This window comes from Canis lupus, chromosome 16 (assembly GCF_048164855.1).
Source record: "Canis lupus baileyi chromosome 16, mCanLup2.hap1, whole genome shotgun sequence".
Taxonomy (NCBI): Eukaryota; Metazoa; Chordata; class Mammalia; order Carnivora; family Canidae; genus Canis; species Canis lupus.
Window position 1 is genome coordinate 19442357 of NC_132853.1, and position 19565 is coordinate 19461921.

The window sequence follows — 19565 nt, forward strand, 5'->3', positions numbered from 1 at the left end:
TATTCTGTTGTTTGGTAGAATGTTCTATGATGTATGTTGGGTCTACTTGGCTTATTGTGTTGTTTAAGTCATTTATTTTCTTATCTTTCTGTTTTCTCCATTATTTTGAGTGGGGTATTGAAGTCTCCAACTGTGATTGTAAAACTAGTTTTCCCTTTAATTCTGTCAATTTTTGCTTATATTTTGTAATCTGTCATTAGGTATGTAAATGTTTATTTACATCTCCTTGGTGTACTGAACCTTTTATTAATAAATAATGTCCTTTATCATATAACTTTTTTTTTTTGGTAATTTTATGGTTTTATTAACACAAATATTGCATACACATGAGCTGCCTATTCATTTTCTTGGCTGTGCAGCCTGGCATGGGGATTGGCAACTCTGATGGCCACCTTGGCTGCCCTTTCCACAATGGCTTTGCAATTCTTCGAGGAGACATTGTGAGCAATCTCTCCATAGTAAGATTTATTGCACATCAACAGCACTTCAAGCTCCGTGTCATTGTGAACCAGGAACTTCTGAAGCCCCTGGGCAGCATCGCTTTGTTTTCTTGTTGCTCCCATACCCAATATTGGGCATGAAGATCTGGCCTTTGAGTTTTCTGTGCATCCTGTTGTCAATGCCTGGTTTCTGCCAGTTGTGCTTAATTTTGATATATCTAACTGATGCCAGATGAGCTTCTTGGTCCTCTTTTTAACGATGTTGGGCTTCACCAGTGGTCTGAGTGTGGCTGTGATGTCCAGAAGGAGTCGGCTGCCACCTCTGTAGGCAGCAAGGAGGAAGAGAGGGGAAGGTCCTCATAACTTGTTTTTATTTAATGTCAGTTTTGTCTGATTATTTGTATAGGTAATCCTGTTCTCTTTGGTAGAGTTGGCATGGAATATCTTTTTCTACTCTTTCACTCTCAACTCATTTGTGTCTTTAGATCTCAAGTGACTCTCCTGTATAGGTAGTGTGTAGGTGGGTCATGTGTTTTTATTTATTTTGCCAATCTCTGTCTTCTGACTGAGAATTTAATCCATTTATATTTAAAGTAGTTACTGATAAAGGTTTTACTACTGTCATTGTACTGTTGGTTCCCCTATGCCCTATAGCTTTGTTTGGCCCTCATTTTCTGCATTATTGTCATTTCTGTTTATTTTTTTGCAGTGAAATGTTTAAATTCCTTTCTTATTTCCTTTTTGTGTACTCTACAGCTATTTTGTTTGTGGTTACCATGGAGATTACATTTAACATTCTAATGTTACAACACTCTCATTTGAATTTATACTTAATTCTGAGTTTTGACATTTAAATGGCATATATTTATGTAACCATTAACATGGTCAAGATAAAAGAGTTTTCAATGCTCAGAAAATTCTCTCATGCCCCCTTGGCCAGCAGAGGAGGTAGTGGCAAATCTTGAGGGCAACATCTATTGTCTTGCAGGGGAGGAGCCTTTGAATTGTCTTGAAACAAGTTTGGGGAGTGCCTCCTCTTAGAAAGCAGTGATGGGCCACTACTTTAGACTAAGAGGATTCAGGGGAACCTGGAAGTAGGAGATTTTGGGGTCCACAGCCCACTTGTTTCCATTATGTTTGTCAGAGTCTTAATTGTTTCCCCTCGGGGCTCTGGCCTTGGCTTAGCCAGAATTTAACCTTTGAAGCCTAGCAATGCTGATAATTAAGTGTAAGCCTGGTTCTCCCTCTGCCTGTGTCTCTGCCTCTCTCTGTCTCTCATGAATAAATAAAATCTTTTAAAAAAAAATTAAGAGTTGGTTCTGGTCCTTAGGTTTCTCTGTCTTCCTGCTGTAAGAGAGACCATCTTTATATGCTTCTACAGAGACCTTTTGGCTTTCATGCTTAGTTTCTGATTGGCAACATGTTTTTTTTTTTTCCCCCAGAGAGCAAAGATTTTAGTCATATTCTTTCCAATTTCATTGATTGTAGTTACTGTTTTTCCTCCATTGCCAGCTTTAAAATCCCATCTTAGCATCTGCAGCCAGCTGCCCTGGCAGCCTAGTGCAGGATGTTCACTAAGATGTTCCTTTGGGATCAGCACCTGGGAGGAGGGAGGATTGGGCAAATGCAGAATTCATGGTGTAATGTAAGTCCAGCATTAGCCTTGGCCATCCCTTTTTGGGAGCTCTGGTGCTAGAATTGGCCCTTTTGAGTTGCCCAGAATTTGGCTTAGATGCTTAGGCCTTTTAGTTTTTATTTTTTTATTTTTTTAAAAATATTTTTATTTATTTTTTAAAATTTATTTATTTATTTATGATAGTCATACAGAGAGAGAGAGAGAGAGAGAGGCAGAGACACAGGCAGAGGGAGAAGCAGGCTCCATGCACCAGGAGCCCAACGTGGGATTCGATCCTGGGTCTCCAGGATCGCGCCCTGGGCCAAAGGCAGGTGCCAAACCGCTGTGCCACCCAGGGATCCCTGCTTAGGCCTTTATATTGCCACATCAGTTTGTCATTGGATGAGGGCTACCCAGGAAGGGTTTGACCTTGGGTAGGGTCATTCTCTGAAATTGAGGCAATCCCTGAAGGATAGAGCATTTCTAGCAGTTAAGGAAACAAATTCTTCCCTGAAGGGGAGCTGGGCAATATCTCAGCATCTACTACAATTCCTCTGTATCCACTAAGAGTGCTTATCTTTATTACTACCTTGCTTTTCCTAGATCTGGGTTTCATTTGTTGCAAAATTTTAGTTTTCTAGTATCATTATGAACACAAAGATTTAAATGCATATATTTGACAAACTTTCTGTTGATTTAAACATATAGAAAGATGCGCAAATGTATGTAAATATACAACTTAATAAATGTTGATAGTGTCAACACACCAGTGTAACTAGTATAATCCTAGCAGTCCTTCCTTCTGCGTTTCCTTCTAGTCATTACCTGTTCTTTCCAGGGGTCTCTACTATCCTGACTTGAATTTATCATGTGTTTGAAATTTGTGTAACATAACATAATCATAGAGTAAGTGATACTTTGTTATGACTTCACTCATTTGTGAAATTAAGCTTATAGTTGTAAGTCATTTATTTTAATTGCTGTATAGTTTTTCTTTGAGTATACAGCTTTTTAAAAAACAAATTCTGCTACTGCTAGACACTTGACATGTTTTCAGTTTATGAAAGTGCTGTTATAAACATTTTTGTACACATCTTTTGAGGGATGCATATACATATTTCTTTTTGGTGTATATATATACCTAGTGAAATTGCTAAGAATGTAAATATCCCATTTTAGTAGATAATGTGAGGTATTTTTTTCAAAATAATACCAGATTTACACTCCTACTAGTGATGTTTGAATTCTAGTTGCTGGGTGCCTGGCTGGCTCCATTGAAAGAGTGTGTGACTTTTGAGTTCAGGGTTGTGGGTTAGAGCTCCACATTGAGTGTGGAGATTACTTAAATAAATAAACTTTAAAAAAAAGTTCCAGTTGCTGCAGTTTGCCCCTGTTTATGTAGGATGTAGCCCTTGGAGCTTATAGTTGAAAGCAGGGTGTATTTTTAGCCTCCCAGCAGGTTCTGAACTCTAATCTTTTGTCTTCCTGAGGTTATGAGACTTTGAAATGCTGCTTTGCTTTTCAGAAGTTTTTGTCTGAGTTTTTATTTTTATTTATTTATTTTTTTAAAGATTTTTATTTATTCATGAGAGAGAGAGAGAGAGGCGGAGAAGCAGGCTCCATGCAGGGAGCCAGATGTGGGACTCGATCCTGGGTCTCCAGAATCAGGCCCTGGGCTGAAGGTGGTGCTAAACTGCTGAGCCACCCGGGCTGCCCTTGGCTGAGCCTTTAAACCTTTTCAGTCAGTCCTGCATTGGAGGCCCCATCATATCTTCAGTTTTGTCACTTTAGCCCTCAGTGTCAACCCATGTCTTGGATGGTTTCTCTTTCCTTCAACAGAGGTACCTTACTTGGAACATGACTTTTTGGCACACTTTCGTTTTCTGTTGCAATGTTATTCTGTCTCTTATTCTTTTTCTTTGTAATAACTTCACATATAAAGTGACCATATTCTTTGTTGTTGTTGCTCATTTTTAAGGGGGGAGGGGCAGAGGGAGAGGAAGAGAGAGAGAGAATCTGAAGCAGGTTCCAAACCTGGTTTGGAGCCCAACACGTGGGGCTCAATCCCAAGACCCTGAGATCATGATCTGAACTGAAATCAAGAGTGAGATGCTTAATTGTTTGAACCACCCAGGCGCCCCTGCTGTTGCTTATTTCTTTGTGAAATTAGTTTCCCTGAATTGGTGGGAGGGAAATGTGAGCCAGAATAGCTTTTTATCTTCATGGCTCTAGAGTTCTTCTGTTACTTTCATGAAATTAAACATCATCTCATCCTTTTTGAGCTTTTGTAGCTTTTGTCCTCTTTTCCACCTTTATCTGGGCCTTCTTCCTTTGTTCCTGTTGTCTAGTGTGAAGTGAATCTCAGCAATTTCTCCTTAGTGTGAGCTTCATCCTAAAAGAGGTTACTGCTGCAGTTGGTTAGCTTAGAACTGTGCTGCTCAGTGGTGTCCAATAGCTACTTACATTTAAGTAAATTAAATGGAACTTAACATTTAATTCCTCATCTGCATTAGCCTTGTAACAAGTGCCTTGTAATAGCACTTGGAATGTGCTTAACTGTCTGCATTAGCCTTGTAATAGAACACGTGGCTATGGCTATGGTACGGCTATGGTATTGAGCTTGTTGAAATAGTATAATATCACTGCAGAAAGTTCTGTTAGACAGTGGTGGTTTGAAATGTACTCTGTTCTCTTTAAGCATTATTGTAGACCTTTTGTACTGGTGTGCAAATGGCAATATACAAAAAACCTCTTGTGTTTCAGCTAATGTCCGTCCTTCCTTCCTTCCTTCCTTCCTTCCTTCCTTCCTTCCTTCCTTCCTTCCATCTGTCCCTCAGCTAATGTTCTTAAGTTGGCCTATTGTACTTTTCATTGAGAATGGAATAGAATTTTGGGATTTTTCTCTTGTCAGATCCATTCTACTTCCCTCTGCTTTCTTTTGCAGAGATGCTTATACCACACCAGTTTTGTAGATGAAGTGGTTTGTTCCTATTTGCTTGTATTTTTGGGCTTTGTTGGTGCCTTGTCCCCTGCTTTACTGAGTTCACTTATTCAGATGCTAATTGCATCTGGAAGTACCCTCAGAAACACACCCAGAAATAATGTTTAGCCAAATTATCTGTACATCCTAAGATCCAGTCAAGTTAACCCATAAAATTAACCATTACAGAGTGAGTTGGGGAGATTTACAAGCTACATTGTATCCATTGCCTTCTTCTAAAATTCTCATTTCATAGGTCTTTCAGTTTTTTTCCCCCCTTCATAACCATTAAAATTAACAGAATTCTGTAGCTCCTGTTCTGCCGCTCCCAAACCCTAAAAATGCTTCCCTCTTTTATTTAATGTTTATTATCAAATCAGTTACCTATTATTAACTGACTAGGCAAACTTGGGCATGCCACTTAGTCTTTTTCCAGTTTTGATTGCACCATTTAAAAAATGAGAATGCTGGACTTAGGTCTGTTTTTTCCACAGAGGAACCTCACAAGTGTTCTCTCTTCGCATTAGCAGGATCTAATATTTAAACGATAGATATATTCATGATGCTATTAAATACAAAATGCTACTTTTGAACTGAGTAGAGGTGAACTTCTTAGCAGTGTGACTTAACTCATTCTCAGGTAAATGTAAATGTGGTCCCCTTAAAATATTTTTTTGCTCCCGAAACTGACCTGTTTGTTGTTCTGTAACTTCCTCAACTATGTACCTGAGAATGGTCATCTTACCTGAGTCAGTCTTACTGTGTTCATTCCAAGTGATACAGCTTGCTTATTTCTGAAAAATATGTAGTTATTTGCCATTATTAATTAGAGGTTGGGGCATAGATGTTGTTGGTATGTTGTTCTTTTAATGCTGGAGTTCAATGTATAAGGAAAAGAATTGTATGCATTTTATTGCATACATTCTCTGAAATAATTTTTAGCTACAAGGAAATAGCTCTGTTTCTGTGAGTCACCATCTCTTATGTAATACTGGGTAAAGTTTTAATTTTGTAGGTAGAGATTTATGACTTCTAGAAAGAAAGCTGCAAAAATTGAAATTTCAAGAGTTTTAGACATGCTGCAATTGCTAGTTTGTATTGAAAATTGGAGTTTGAGGTACAAACGTACATAACTGTGGCTGATAAAAATTTTCCTAAAATCTCATGAGTTTCAGTGAGAAATAGTTCTTTTTAGTCGTTTTCATGTATAAGCTAACATTTTCTTTTTCTCTTAGCTTCCAATAAAAACAGGACAGCAGAACACGCATACCAAAGTCAGTACTGAACACAACAAGGAATGTCTTATTAATATTTCCAAATACAAGTTTTCTTTGGTTATCAGCGGCCTCACCACTATCTTAAAGAATGTTAACAATATGGTGAGTATTTAGGTCATTGTTTTGTGGGGGAATTTGCTTTGGTTTGTTTTTTATTTAAAGACAGCAGATTATGAAGTATTGGAAAATCCTTTGCTGTGGGCTTTGGATATAAACATTCATCGTATTTTGTGGATATTTATCTTTCATTTTAGTTTTTGATTTTTTTCTCTTAAATACTTTGCTTATTTGTGACCCAGTCTTTTCTGTTATTTTTTGGAATTAGAATTTCATACACTTTAGGTCATATATGAATTGATTACATAGTAATCTATTAAAATCTTTTCCTTACCTGCTTCTTTGAATATTTACTTATTAGATTGTACAGTCCTTAGTAGACAACAAATAAAATTTGACCTTGTAGTGTTAAGATGTGAAATTACTTTTACGATGATACTGCTTTCTTTCCTCCTATAACCTGTGACAGATCCTGTAGTAGTTAGAGATCCTGTTGAAATGATTTTCCTCAATTAGCAATTTAAACAAGTAATTCCACTGTCAAAAGCTTGCAGTTGCCTTTATTCCTGTTTCACATTACCTAGAGTTCAAGTTACTCCACCTATTCTGTCTCTGTACCTTTGAACATACCATTTGTCCTGGTTCTCAGGTGATTCCTTCCTCTTTGTCAATTCCTCCCTAAATTTTCCTTTACACTCAGTTCAAAACAGCTGATCTGGGTCTGGGTATTTCCTGATTAATTCCAAATTGCTCTTTCTGTCTTTAGCACTTATAACCACAATTTATATTGTTTGTTTTGAGCTATGAGACTGACTTCTGGTTGTAGATTATGAGAATCCTCTCATTTTTACAGTCACATCTTCAGTGCGTTTTTTTGTTTAATAACTTGGTTAGACAATGCCCGAAACTTAGAAAACTGACAAATTGGAGCTGTGGGCAGTGATTTGCCTTACAAAGAAATTTTTTCTTTATAGAAAAAATTTAAGATTTATCTGAAAACAGCAGGACTTCTTGTGAATATGTAAAGTGATATACATTTAAGGTTTTGTGGTGCTCTTCTGTTGCATAGTGTGTAGGGCATGGTGATAAGATTTTACTTATATAAATATGTGGTTGTGTTCCCAGTTAGATGAAAATATTTTATTATTTGTAACCTTTTCAAAAACAAAAACAAAAGCAATATTGTGATATTGGCATTCATTTAGTGCTTATTGAGTAAGCTTAATTGTGGAAACCATAGTTTCTTGTTGGTGGTAAATAACTTAGTATTAAATTTAAGAATAATAAATGCCTAAAATTCACTGTAATTGGTGTTACAGTAAGAATTGAGGCTTTGATTATTTCATGGTATTGAAGTAGGTTAAATGTTCAAGATTTCTGGTTAAGATCTGTATGTATATCTAAATCCTATATATTTTAAAAGTATAAACCAAAGTTATTTTCTTTTATTGTATAAGGCTAATGGCAGACTATAATAAATGCCAGCATTTTTGTTTGCCTGGGAATTTATTTGAGCATTAAGATAAAATCAGAAACAATACATTTAAATACAGTCTAATCTGGGAGATAAAATGGAAGAACTTGATTTTTTTTTTCTTAATCCTTAGTCTCTCACTTTTCAGATGTGTGCTGGTTTGTAGTAGAGTAATAGCCAACTTATAGTGTTCTGAATATCTTTTCTTTTAGAGAATATTTGGAGAAGCTGCTGAAAAAAATTTATATCTCTCTCAGTTGATTATATTGGATACACTGGAAAAATGTCTTGCTGGGGTAAGTAAATCTAAAATAGGCAGATTTTATGAAGTCAGTTTTGAGAATGATCTGATGTACCAAAGTATAGATGTGGACAAGAAAAGTCATGCAGAGTTTTTTGGTCTAAGACATGAATATAAATTTTGTTAACAAAACTAACTGTAGATGAGTTTTCAAGAGAAAATTATTTTCTTATATTTTGTAAATTAAATAGATACTATATTTACTTATAAAGTGTTAAGCTTGAGCCACATGTCTCTGTCTCAGGTTGTTTAGAAAAGATTTTTATGAAAAAAGCCACTATTTGATTTAATTGCTCCAAATATTGTTAGGCCTGTGGCATTGCTTAACTGTGAAAAAACATGCTGCAAAAGACCATGAGTAATCTTGTTTGCCCCAGACCATTTTAATATTTTACTTTTCAAACCTATATAAAAGGGAACTTTAAAAAATTACAATTGTAACTATTACTGATAGATTCTACCTTAAGAACACTTGTTATGTGTAAGTTATGAACATACAAGATAGGTATGCAGAGGAATAAATACAAAACTTCTTTCTTAGGGTTCCTCTAAATAGTTATTTCAGTATGTTTCAACTATGACTTAATTAGAATTTTTTAAAGAATATTTTTGTTGTATAACGCAAGGTGTTTCTATGCTTCGACAGACTTAACTCTTAATGGAACATGGTAGGAGTTTATGTAAATATATAAATTTTATATCTTCATTTTAAAGATCTGTCTATTCATGATATATTAGTTACTATGTTCTCTCTTCCTTTGGCACATGTTTTGCTTTTATTTAGAATTGCTTCTGTCTTCAACGTGTCACAGTTGTTTTCTATAGTAACCATAGATGGGCGGGACTTGGATATGAATATTGATTATGTGGTTGAGAAGAGATGGAATGGTCAGTAGTGTTTGAGGAAGGGGAAAAATAATTACATTCACTCAACTATGTATCCTGGGGGAAGAGATAAATTTAAGACTATAGGCTACAAAACCTAAGCATAATGTTTTAAACTCTTTTTATTGACCCTTGGCCATATTCTAAAATTGTTAGACAGTGTTTATAAGTTTTCTACTTAAATTGAGGATGAGCTAGTTCTGTTTTTAGGTTGGTGCTTTCTTTTAATTTGTGATATGCTGTTGTTCATTTGTAAAGTGGAGTGAAAAACAAAAGTGCTGTAAAATAGGATGATGTAATTGTCATGGTGGACAGTTTTTAAACATCCTGAATCAGTTCTCTAGTATTTACAATCAAACCAACAAGACAACGAGTATATCAGCCATATCCATGTTTGAATGGAGGTAGGGTGGTTTATTGCCTCTGTCAATCCTATAGCTTTTCTCTATTAACATTTGTAAGTGAGAGGTAATGGTAAAAGTATTTTAGAGAATGATTAGTGATATTATTGGCCCCTGTTGGAGATAGCCTAACTGAAACTCTAATAAGTGGGCATGGTATAACTTATATAATGCATAAAATATATTATCTTGCTCTGTTCTATTGAAAATGTATGAATTTTTTTCATTGAATTTTCAGTTAAAAATGCTACTCATATTATCACATAATTGTGTTTTCTTGGATTGTGTTCAATGATTTTATGGTTGTCTGTTGATTTTCATTTTTAGATTGAAGTAAGTTGAGGTAGTTTAAGAAGAAGAAGTGAACTTACAAGTACATATTTATTAGTAGTTGAAATAGCTAAATGAGAATGATCAAATATTTACCAGTATCATGCTACAAGTAAAACTTTGTAGAATTTGAGGAATCTTTGTTCCTGCATATATAACCATTATTTAAAAGATTGAACACTTCTGTAATTTTTGCATGTTTATTAATTGGAGTTTCAGCATTTCTATTGTTGGATTGGCCTATAAGATACAGGCATTGCCACTTGAATTTTGCAGGTTTTTGTGACATGTGTTTATTTGCTTTCTGTATATTTCAGTGTATTTACATCTGAAAGCACTTGGATTGCACTTATAGAATCAAGCATAGTACAGAATTACATAAATATTTTATTCTTTGTCATCATGCTTGGTATTACCAAAATTGTCATTCATACACAAATATTTAGCTGTTAGGTGATATATTGATGTGGAACAGTGTATCTACAGGATAGCTCATCCATTGGTTATTTTGTTAATTGTAGGGAAAAGATTTATTTTATAAAGTAGAAATCTTAATGTTAACAGCAGTTATCAAGCTCGGTATGCCATTAACATTGGGACCACCTGGCATTATGTACTCCTGATGTGAGATAATATGAATTACACTGCATTATCTGAAGTGTTTAACCTGAATTTATAATCAGGCCATTAGATTTAGGTTTCAGCTACAGAAAATACATTAACTACAAGAACAAGTTAAGTTACACTACTAAGAAATAACCAATAATATGAACATTTTGTAAGGCCCATTTTCTTAAAAAAGTCAATGTTAGAGAAAGTAAAAATTATGTATATGGAGTATTGGGGGTAGAGGTTGTTTTGAATAAAGAGACTAAAGGAATCATGCTACAATCATCTGAACCTTCTGTGGATCCTGATTGAATTAAAAAGAAGTTATGAGGGCACCTGGATGGCACAGTCCATTAAGCATCTGCCCTTGGCTCAGGTCATGATTCCAGATCTATTAGGCTCCCTGCTCAGTGGGGAGCCTGCTTCTTCCTTTCCTCCTCACTCGTGTTCTCTGTTACTAGCTCTTTTCTGTCTCAAATAAATAAAAATCTTAAAAGTTATGAAAGATATTTTGGGGGCAGTTGGGGAAGTTTGAATATAGATTATTAGCTGATGTAAGGGGAATTGCTTTTTTTTATGTGGTGATTATATCAAAGTCATATTAGAGAATTTCCTTATTTTTATTTTCTAAAGATTTTATTTATTTTAAAGAGAGTTGTGTGCACATGCAAAGGAGGGGAGAAGTAAAGGGAAAGGGAGTGGGACAAGCGGACTGTGCGTTGGGTGCAGAGCCTTTTGGGCTCTATCTCGTGACCCTGAAATCATGTCCTGAGCTGAAATCAAGGTCAGCCAGCCACCCAGGCACCCCAAGAATGTCCTTATTTTTAAGAGATGATGAAGTACCTATGGATGAAATATGTTATTTTGAAATGGCTCAACAACAACAACAACAAAAAATTAAGCTGTTTTGGTCAGTGGTCAGTCCACTCAGAGTCAGGTATGATTGTCCTTCCAGGATTTTATTTGAATTTGAGACAGATGACACAATGCACTCACAAATGAATATGAGTAAAGTTTATTTGGAACTCACAACAAACTTGAGACTCCTAGGAGTGGAAAGGCTTATAGGGAGTTGATGAACAGGGAATGAACGGTGGTGGTGGTGGTGGAGGAGGAGGATGCTGCTAGAGAGGATGGATTGGTTGGGGGCTGGGTTTATTGTGATTAAGAGGTGAAAGATGGGGAAAAAAAGGTAAAAAAAGGAACCATCCAAACACAATGAAATAATTGTTGAATGTAGATGATGACTACATGAGTGTTCATTATTCTATTTCAATTCTTATGTCTGTTTGAAAATTTTCATAACTAAAAATCTTTACATGTAAATTTAAGAAAGTTTTAGAATTCTGTGATTATTTCTATTGCAGCAACCAAAGGACACGATGAGATTAGATGAAACAATGCTGGTCAAACAGTTGCTGCCGGAAATCTGCCATTTTCTTCATACCTGTCGTGAAGGAAACCAACATGCCGCTGAACTTCGGAATTCCGCCTCTGGGGTTTTATTTTCTCTCAGCTGCAACAACTTCAATGCAGTGTTTAGTCGCATTTCTACCAGGTTAGTGTGTAAATCTACATAGAACTGTTGTTAAGTAATATAATTTTAGAAGTCTTTCTTTTGTCCACATAAAAATAAAAAGTTGACAGAAACAAATTTGACTTGGGCTTTTGTGTAAATTTTATACATTGATTTCTTTGACATTTTTATGCAATATTGTGATATTAATGTGTACAATTAAATGTGAGTACTGTTATGAAGTTAAAAGTCCAAATTTTAGAAAAATTATTATTCATGATCAGGTTTTTAACACTATTTTGAGTTTTTGGTTGAGCTTTTTAATATTATTCCTTTAAATGGAGTTAGCTAATCAGGTAGAATAATTGAGAAGAATAGTTGGAATTCTAATGACCTAATAGCTCTGTTCTTTATCACAAGATCCTGAGTTACCAAACAAAAACAAAACCTAGGGATATTGAAGCACAAGGAAGTGAGTAATTGCAAAGTAGACTTCTCCAGAAAGTAGACTGCGTTTTAAGTGTATGAACTCTAAAAGCTCCCATTTTTTGAGTATTTACAGCATGTGTTTATGCTGTTTTATCCACTTAGTATCTTTGAAATGTAGGTGATACTTCCCTCAGTTTACAGGTAAGCAAACTAATATCCAAAGAATTTATTAAGGCACTTTTTGAAATAATGGAGGGCCCCAAATTTTTAAGTCAGACTGGGTTTTAGAGTCTGTTAAATCCACTATACCGGGCTGCTACTCTATACTTTGATTTTAATCATATGTTTATGAAATCTTTTTTATGATATTTTTACTGTTGTGCTTTAAGTTTGTATGATAAATATGATTTTAGCTTTTATTGATGAGTAAAAATCATGTGATTGTCAGTTGTGATATGCAACAGGTGGGAAGAAATTGGTATATAGATAGTGCTATATAGAGTAGAATTATAACTCATGGTAGCAAGTAACTCTGGAACCTGCTCTGATGGGAATGGTTTGCCTATCTTGTGTAAGTAGAGTTAAATGGGTCCTTAATTATGACCAAGTAGGAAGTATAACATGAATCAGTGAATTAGTGAATCTAAGACTAATACAGAATATGGAAAAATAGCCCTCTTTGTTTATTGATACATCCTTCATCTTTTGACTTGTCTGTGTTGTGTGAACAGTGGACTTCCATTAGTCAGCTTTGTTCATTTTTCTGTTGTTTTCCAACAGGTGTGAATGAAAATATACATCTTAATTTGAGAGTTTGTGCTATAGAGTTTTGGGTGAATTGGTTAACTTCAGAATCCTGCCATCTTTTTAATTAAAAAAATGACATTTCTAGAGTCTTGATGCTAGACAACAGTATTTTTCAATCCCTTATCAGAACTGGTGCGAAAAAAATTAAATTTTGTTTAATGGTATAAATATGATTGATGCTGTTAGGTAATGTTTATACAATAGAACCGTATCTTCATGAAATCTTTTGAGTGATAACATTTTATATTCTGAGTAATATTAAACTAGTTGAAGTAGCAAGGTAACTGACACTTAGGGAATAGGAAGTGTGAAAATTATAAAAGACAAAACAAAAGACAAAAACATTTAAGTGACTACTACACCAGCTTACTATTTGAAATAATCTTACATTGATGGTAGAAAATTATCAGAATAATAAAATATTTTTAGGTCTATCCAAGCATGAGTTGCTTTATAAAACACAGCAAATGTGCCACCTTTTAAAAACTCTAGAAATTTTCCAGTCATCAAAGATTTCATTTTATACGATTTTACAGCATCAACACATGTAAATATAGACAACTTTTGTGTGTATACTGAACCTAGTTCACTGTTTCCAGAGAGAAGTATCTCCAGAATACAGGGGACAGACTGCTCAGAAATGGGATCTCTGAAATATGTTGCAGACAAATGCATTTCATGTAGCTTGTTCCAGAAATTGGAGCTGATCTTGTTAGAGGACCACTCACCTAAAAGGCTTAATGTAGATGTAGATATCCTATGACATTCCTGTCATAGCATTAGGTGACTTAAAATATACAAGCGAGTAGAATGGCAGTTCTTTCTTTTTTTAATTTTTATTTTTAATTTAATTTTAATTTTTAAAAAAGATTTTATTATTTGCGAGAGGGGGAGACAGAGATAACAACAGAGATAGCAAGAGGAAGCATGAGCAAGGAGGAGAGGGAGAAGCAGACTCCCTGCTGAGCAGTGAGACTGCCACAGGGCCTGATCCTGGGACCCCAGGATCATGGACCTGAGCTGAAGGCATATACTTGGACTGAGCCATCCATGCCCCATTTTTTTTTTTGTAAGATTTTATTTGTTTCTTTGAGAGAGGTTGTGTGAGAGTGATAGAGCATGAGTGGAGGAGGGGGAAGGGGCCGAGTTAGAGGGAGAGGGAAAGGGAGAAGGAGACTCCTTGATCAGCAGGGACCCCAGGATCATGATCTGAGCCAAAGGCAGACACTTAACTGACTGAGCCACCCAAGCACCCCTAGAATGGCAGTTCTTTCTGAAGATTGATTTTATATCTGACATATATCTGACATAAATGAAAATTTACTCTGTGACTATTCTACCTGTCCACAAATATTTCTCTTTTAGGATTAACATTAGCTTTTGATATTTCTGGCCTTTGATGTTTTTTGGGGGAATATGGGCTTACAGACCTTCTGGCCTTTGATGTTTTTTGGGGGAATATGGGCTTACAGACCTGAGCCAATGTTCTGTGGCTCATAGTATTCTTTTATGTAGAAGATGAGGAGCTATCTCCATAGAATTACTGTACAGGGGACGCCTGGGTGGCTCAGTGGTTGAGCGTCTGCCTTTGGCTCAGGGAGTGATCCTGGGGTCCTGGGATGGAGTCCAACATCGGGCTCTTTGTGTGGAGCCTTCCTCTCCCTCTGCCTATGTCTCTGCCTTACTCTCTGTCATGAATAAATAAATAAAATCTTAAAAAAAAAAAAGAATTACTATATAATTGTACTAGATCTAATTGTTTTGTAGTGGGAAGGCCCTGCAGAATATCTGATTTGACATATTACCAGAAGCCGAAGATTCAGTGATTTTTTTTTTTTTTAAAGATTTTATTTATTTATTCATGAGAGACACACAGAGAGAGGCAGAGACACAAGCAGAGGGAGAAGCAGGATCCCTGCAGGGAGTAGGATGTGGGACTCGATCCCAGGACCCTGGGATCATGCCCTGAGTCACAGGCAGACACTCAACCACTGAGTCACCCAGGTGCCCCAGATTCAGTGATTTTAAGAGTTCCTTTGATTCTTTTTTCCTCCTTTTTAGAGAAGGGGAAAAGGGGTATAAGGGAAGAGTGAAGTGGGGCAGGGCAGAGGGGGAGAGAGAGAATCTTAAGCAGATTATGCACAGTATGGAGCTGAACACAGGGCTTGATTTCAGAACCCTGAGATCATGACCTGAACTGAAATCAAGAGTCAGAACCTTGACTGACTGAGCCGTCCAGATGCCACAAAAGTTCTATTTGATTCTTTCATAGATCTACTGGATTTTTTTTTATGGTTTCTTATTCTTAATAGTTTTAAATTTTTTATATGGCTGTAATAATTTAGAACATACTTATTTAATATTTTCTTAAGATTGTTAAATAATCTCATATGCTTGTATGTGCCAATTCTCATTCATAGTGAATAGTTTCCTCTCTTTTGTAAACTTTGATTGCAAATTCATCTTTAATGCACATCTGTATTTTCTTTGGGAATCTCTTGTATCTTGGAACTGTGGGAGTGTCCTAGTGATGGTTTTTGCATTTGCTTTTACTAAGTGCCCAGCTCTGGCCTTTTTTTTTTTTTTTTGGTTAATTTCTCGTTCCTAGATTGTATGGATAGTATAAATGTGGACTTCAAATCCATATAAAGTAACAGCCCTGGGTGACTTTTTCCCCTACCCAAAACAGCCAGAGCAGACATACATCTTATGCTAGTAGGTTTTTTTTTCTCCTTCTACTCTTCTCATTCTGTCTCTCTCTGTGCGACTTTCTTTTAAGGAATTGCATAGTTCTAGTTCTTGTTAGTCGTGTGTTTTTTGTTTTTTGTTTTGTTTTGTTTTGTTTTGTTTTTGTAGGGCCGCATTTCCACCCTCTGCGTTATTGGGGTATAAGGCTTTATATCTAGTCCCATGTAGATGTTAACCTCAAACCCCTAGGTTAAGGAGAGGAAAAAACCTAGCTCTTGTGCTTCCTTTGTTGCAAGTTCAGACCATGTCTTCAAAACCATCTCTGGTTTTCAGGTTCCTCTTCATTTCTGTACCTGGGTAGATGGGTGGTGTTTGTTTTCTTTTTTCTTTTTAATTTTAAAAATTTTTAAAAGATTTTATTTATTTATTCATGAGAGACACAGAGAGAAAGGCAAAGACATAGGCAGAGGGAGAAGCAGGCTCCCTGCCGAAAGCCTGATGGGGACTTGATCCCAAGACCCTGGGATCACAACCTGAACCAAAGGCAGACCCTCAACCACTAAACTACCCAGGTGCCCTTTTTTTCCTCTATTTAGAGAGAGAGTGAGAAAGGCAGGGAGGGGCAGAGGGAGAGAAAGAAACTCAGGCAGACTCCCCATTGAGTGCAGAGTCTGAGATAGGGGGCTTGATCTCACCACCCTGAGATCATGACCTGAGCTGAAATCAAGAGTTGGATACTTAACTGACTGAGCCACCCAAGCACTTTTATTTTATTTCTATACGTTTTAAATACCTTTTTTTGTGGTTCAGTTTACCTGGTCTTTCTAGATGTTTTATTTTATTTATTTTTTAAAAAGATTTTATTTATTCATAAGTGATACAGAGAGAGAGAGAGAGAGAGAGAGGAGCAGAGACATAGGGGGGCAGAGGGAGAAGCAGGGTCCATGCCAGGAGCCCGATGTGGGACTCGATCCCAGGACTCCAGGATCACGCCCTGGGCCAAAGGCAGGCCCTAAACCGCTGAGCCACCTAGGGAGGACCCCCTTTCTAGATGTTTTAATAAGTTTTCCACTTCTTTTGCTCCAACTGTCCTTTGATTGCTATGCTTTGGAAATGATGTTTCAGCCTCACAAAATACCCCTTCCCTATGGAAATACTGGACTGTTAAAATGATTAAACTTCTATTTTTCAAAAATGCCCACAAGAATCAGCTTCTCAAAAGTTGGTTTTGCTGATTTATTAAGTTGTTTTTCCGAAGGAATCATATTCCGTATTTCCTAGGCTTTTTGCAGCAGCTGTGGAATTTTTAGTATGTAAGTCAATATTGAGGACCTTGTCATTCCCAGTGTGAGCTGCTAAGCCTTCTCACCCTGATGATATGAAGAGCTTTAGTGTAAGTGCTTAGACTAATTTTATTTTATTTTATTTTATTTTTTATTTATTTATTTTTTTTCTTAGACTAATTTTAATGTTAGCTGTACATCTGCAGGCTAAAGTGAGTGAAAAAGGAACTTGAGAAGGAAGAAGTTGAATCAATTTCATTTTTAGCAACTGAAGATTTAATATGGTTAATGTCAGTTTTAGACTACATTAAATTGGTATAATTCGGGTTGGCTGGGTGGCTCAGTGGTTGAGCGTCTGCCTTTGGCTCAGGGTCTGATCCCAGTTCAGGGATTGAGTCCTACGTCAGGATTGCTGTGAGGAGCCTCCTTCTCCCTCTGCCTATGTCTCTGTCTCTCATAAATCAATAAATAAGATCTTTAAGAAAAAAATGGCTATAACCCAAGTTAATATTATGGCTAAGATTTTGTAGATTATGCTTTTCACCATATCTGTCTCTCTTTGCATTTGTAAACATTAATAATTCCATTCATCTGCTTACATTTTTAATATCTATTAATTGAAGTAACGAATATGCCTCATTAGGAAGCACAGTTCAATAGATTAACAATACCAACTTTTGAAAAGCTGACTTCTATCGCTTCAAGCCTTTTGGCTAAGATCAAGTGAAAAGCTGACTTCTGTGGTTGTTAATGAAAAATGGAGGAAAAATTGTATTCAGACTTAAGTGAATTTTTTTATTAGTTAAAAAATATTTTTTTACATGTTAAATTTTTCTACATTTGTGATAGCTTCATATTTAATCAAAGGGAAATTCAGGGTTTAGAAAGATCTTGCCTTTATAAAATAAGTTCTATTGTGAGGGAGGGACATTAATCAAATAATCACATAAACGTACAGATTGTGAAAAGTGTAAGGAGTAAAAGGCTTACTCATTTTTTTCAGTATGAAGTAAATGAATCCTGTAAATGTAGATAAAATGTCATTTATGTTTCTGAAGTCTAGTTGATGTAATCAGAAGTTAATAAGTGTTTTCATTACAGAAAAATTTCAAAAAATACACATAGCACAGAGACTAGTATATCATACTTACACGTCTTTCTACTTCAGTAGTTCTCTGCATGCTGTGATTTTGTTGTTGTTTAGATAAAAATTATATATATATTTAAGGCATATAGCATGACTTATGTATGCACAGTGAAATCTACTGAATTATCTTGGTTTCTGTCATCGTATCCCCTGAATTAGCAAGGTACCTTTAAATTTTATAATAAATATTTATTGTTTTATTTTTATACGTATATTTTTTCTAAAAAAATTAATCACTGGGATGAGAAGAATCTGTTCAGTTCAGAATTTTGAACTTTCCTTAAGATAAATTAGTTTTGGTTTTTACTTTTCAGGTTACAGGAATTGACGGTTTGTTCAGAAGACAATGTTGATGTTCATGATATAGAATTGTTACAGTATATCAATGTGGATTGTGCAAAATTAAAACGACTTCTAAAGGGTAAGTTTATTTTTTTATTTTTTATTTTTTTTAAAGGGTAAGTTTAAATGTATGATATGTCTGAAACTAATGACTGATTGAAAAACCAGTGTTTTCGGTGTATGAATTGTACCAATTGTGTTGAACTAGAATATCAAAGTGGATTTTATAATGCAAGTGTCCTTGTGAAATAGACAATAATGCTTAATGGTTCAATAATATTTAAGCCCTTGAAAACAAAAAAAATAGTGAGCATCTTAAATCTTGGCAATGGAAATTTTGTTCAACTACAAGTTTTGTTTTAGCAAAGAGAACATACAGGTACTGTTACCTAATTTGTCTAGAATTTCATTTCTTAAGGATAGTTATAGGTTATAGAAGTTACCTGTTTAGCTGTTCTATTGCTAAAAGCAGAGTTAGCAGGATATCAAAGTTTCATAGAATGGAACCAGAAGATTGTGATTTTATGATAAGAGGAGGAATTGAGACAAGCATCTCATTTCTGACATTTGTGTTTTCAGATCTTTTACTGTCTTCCTGATTGACTTTGCAGCATTACAAAGCCTCTTACCTTTTCAGTGAATGTTTCAGTTATAATCCCATCTGGGGACATTATAATGCTTAGATTTATTTATTTCAGAGAGCAAGAGAGTGGAGGTGGGGAAGGGAGGGGGAAAGGTGGAGGGAAAGGGAGAGGGAAACCAAAGCAGACTCCTCACATGGCCTTAATCCCACGACCCAAGATGATGACCCCAGCCAAAACCAAGAGTTGGACATCTAACTGACTGTGCCACCCAAGCACCTATTAATATGTGATTTTAAAGCTTTGGAAAATGCTTTGATTATTATCTTGATTAAAATAAAGTCACAATGAATTGAGAATATTTGTGGTAAACATGAAAATATTAATATAAATCAAGTATCAG

At 35.7% G+C, this 19565-nt stretch overlaps 1 protein-coding gene across 12 annotated transcripts in view; it reads left to right on the forward strand.

Annotated features, from left to right (window-relative positions):
- NF1 (neurofibromin 1) overlaps window positions 1–19565 on the forward strand; it is a 274270-nt gene that overhangs the window by 56037 nt on the left and 198668 nt on the right. For all 12 annotated transcript variants that reach the window (XM_072779390.1, XM_072779394.1, XM_072779382.1 and 9 more), the window contains 4 exons: window positions 6271–6414; window positions 8056–8139; window positions 11737–11927; window positions 18554–18660. In XM_072779390.1, coding sequence (XP_072635491.1) covers window positions 6271–6414; window positions 8056–8139; window positions 11737–11927; window positions 18554–18660 — 526 coding nt within the window. The remainder of the gene's footprint in view (window positions 1–6270; window positions 6415–8055; window positions 8140–11736; window positions 11928–18553; window positions 18661–19565) is intronic.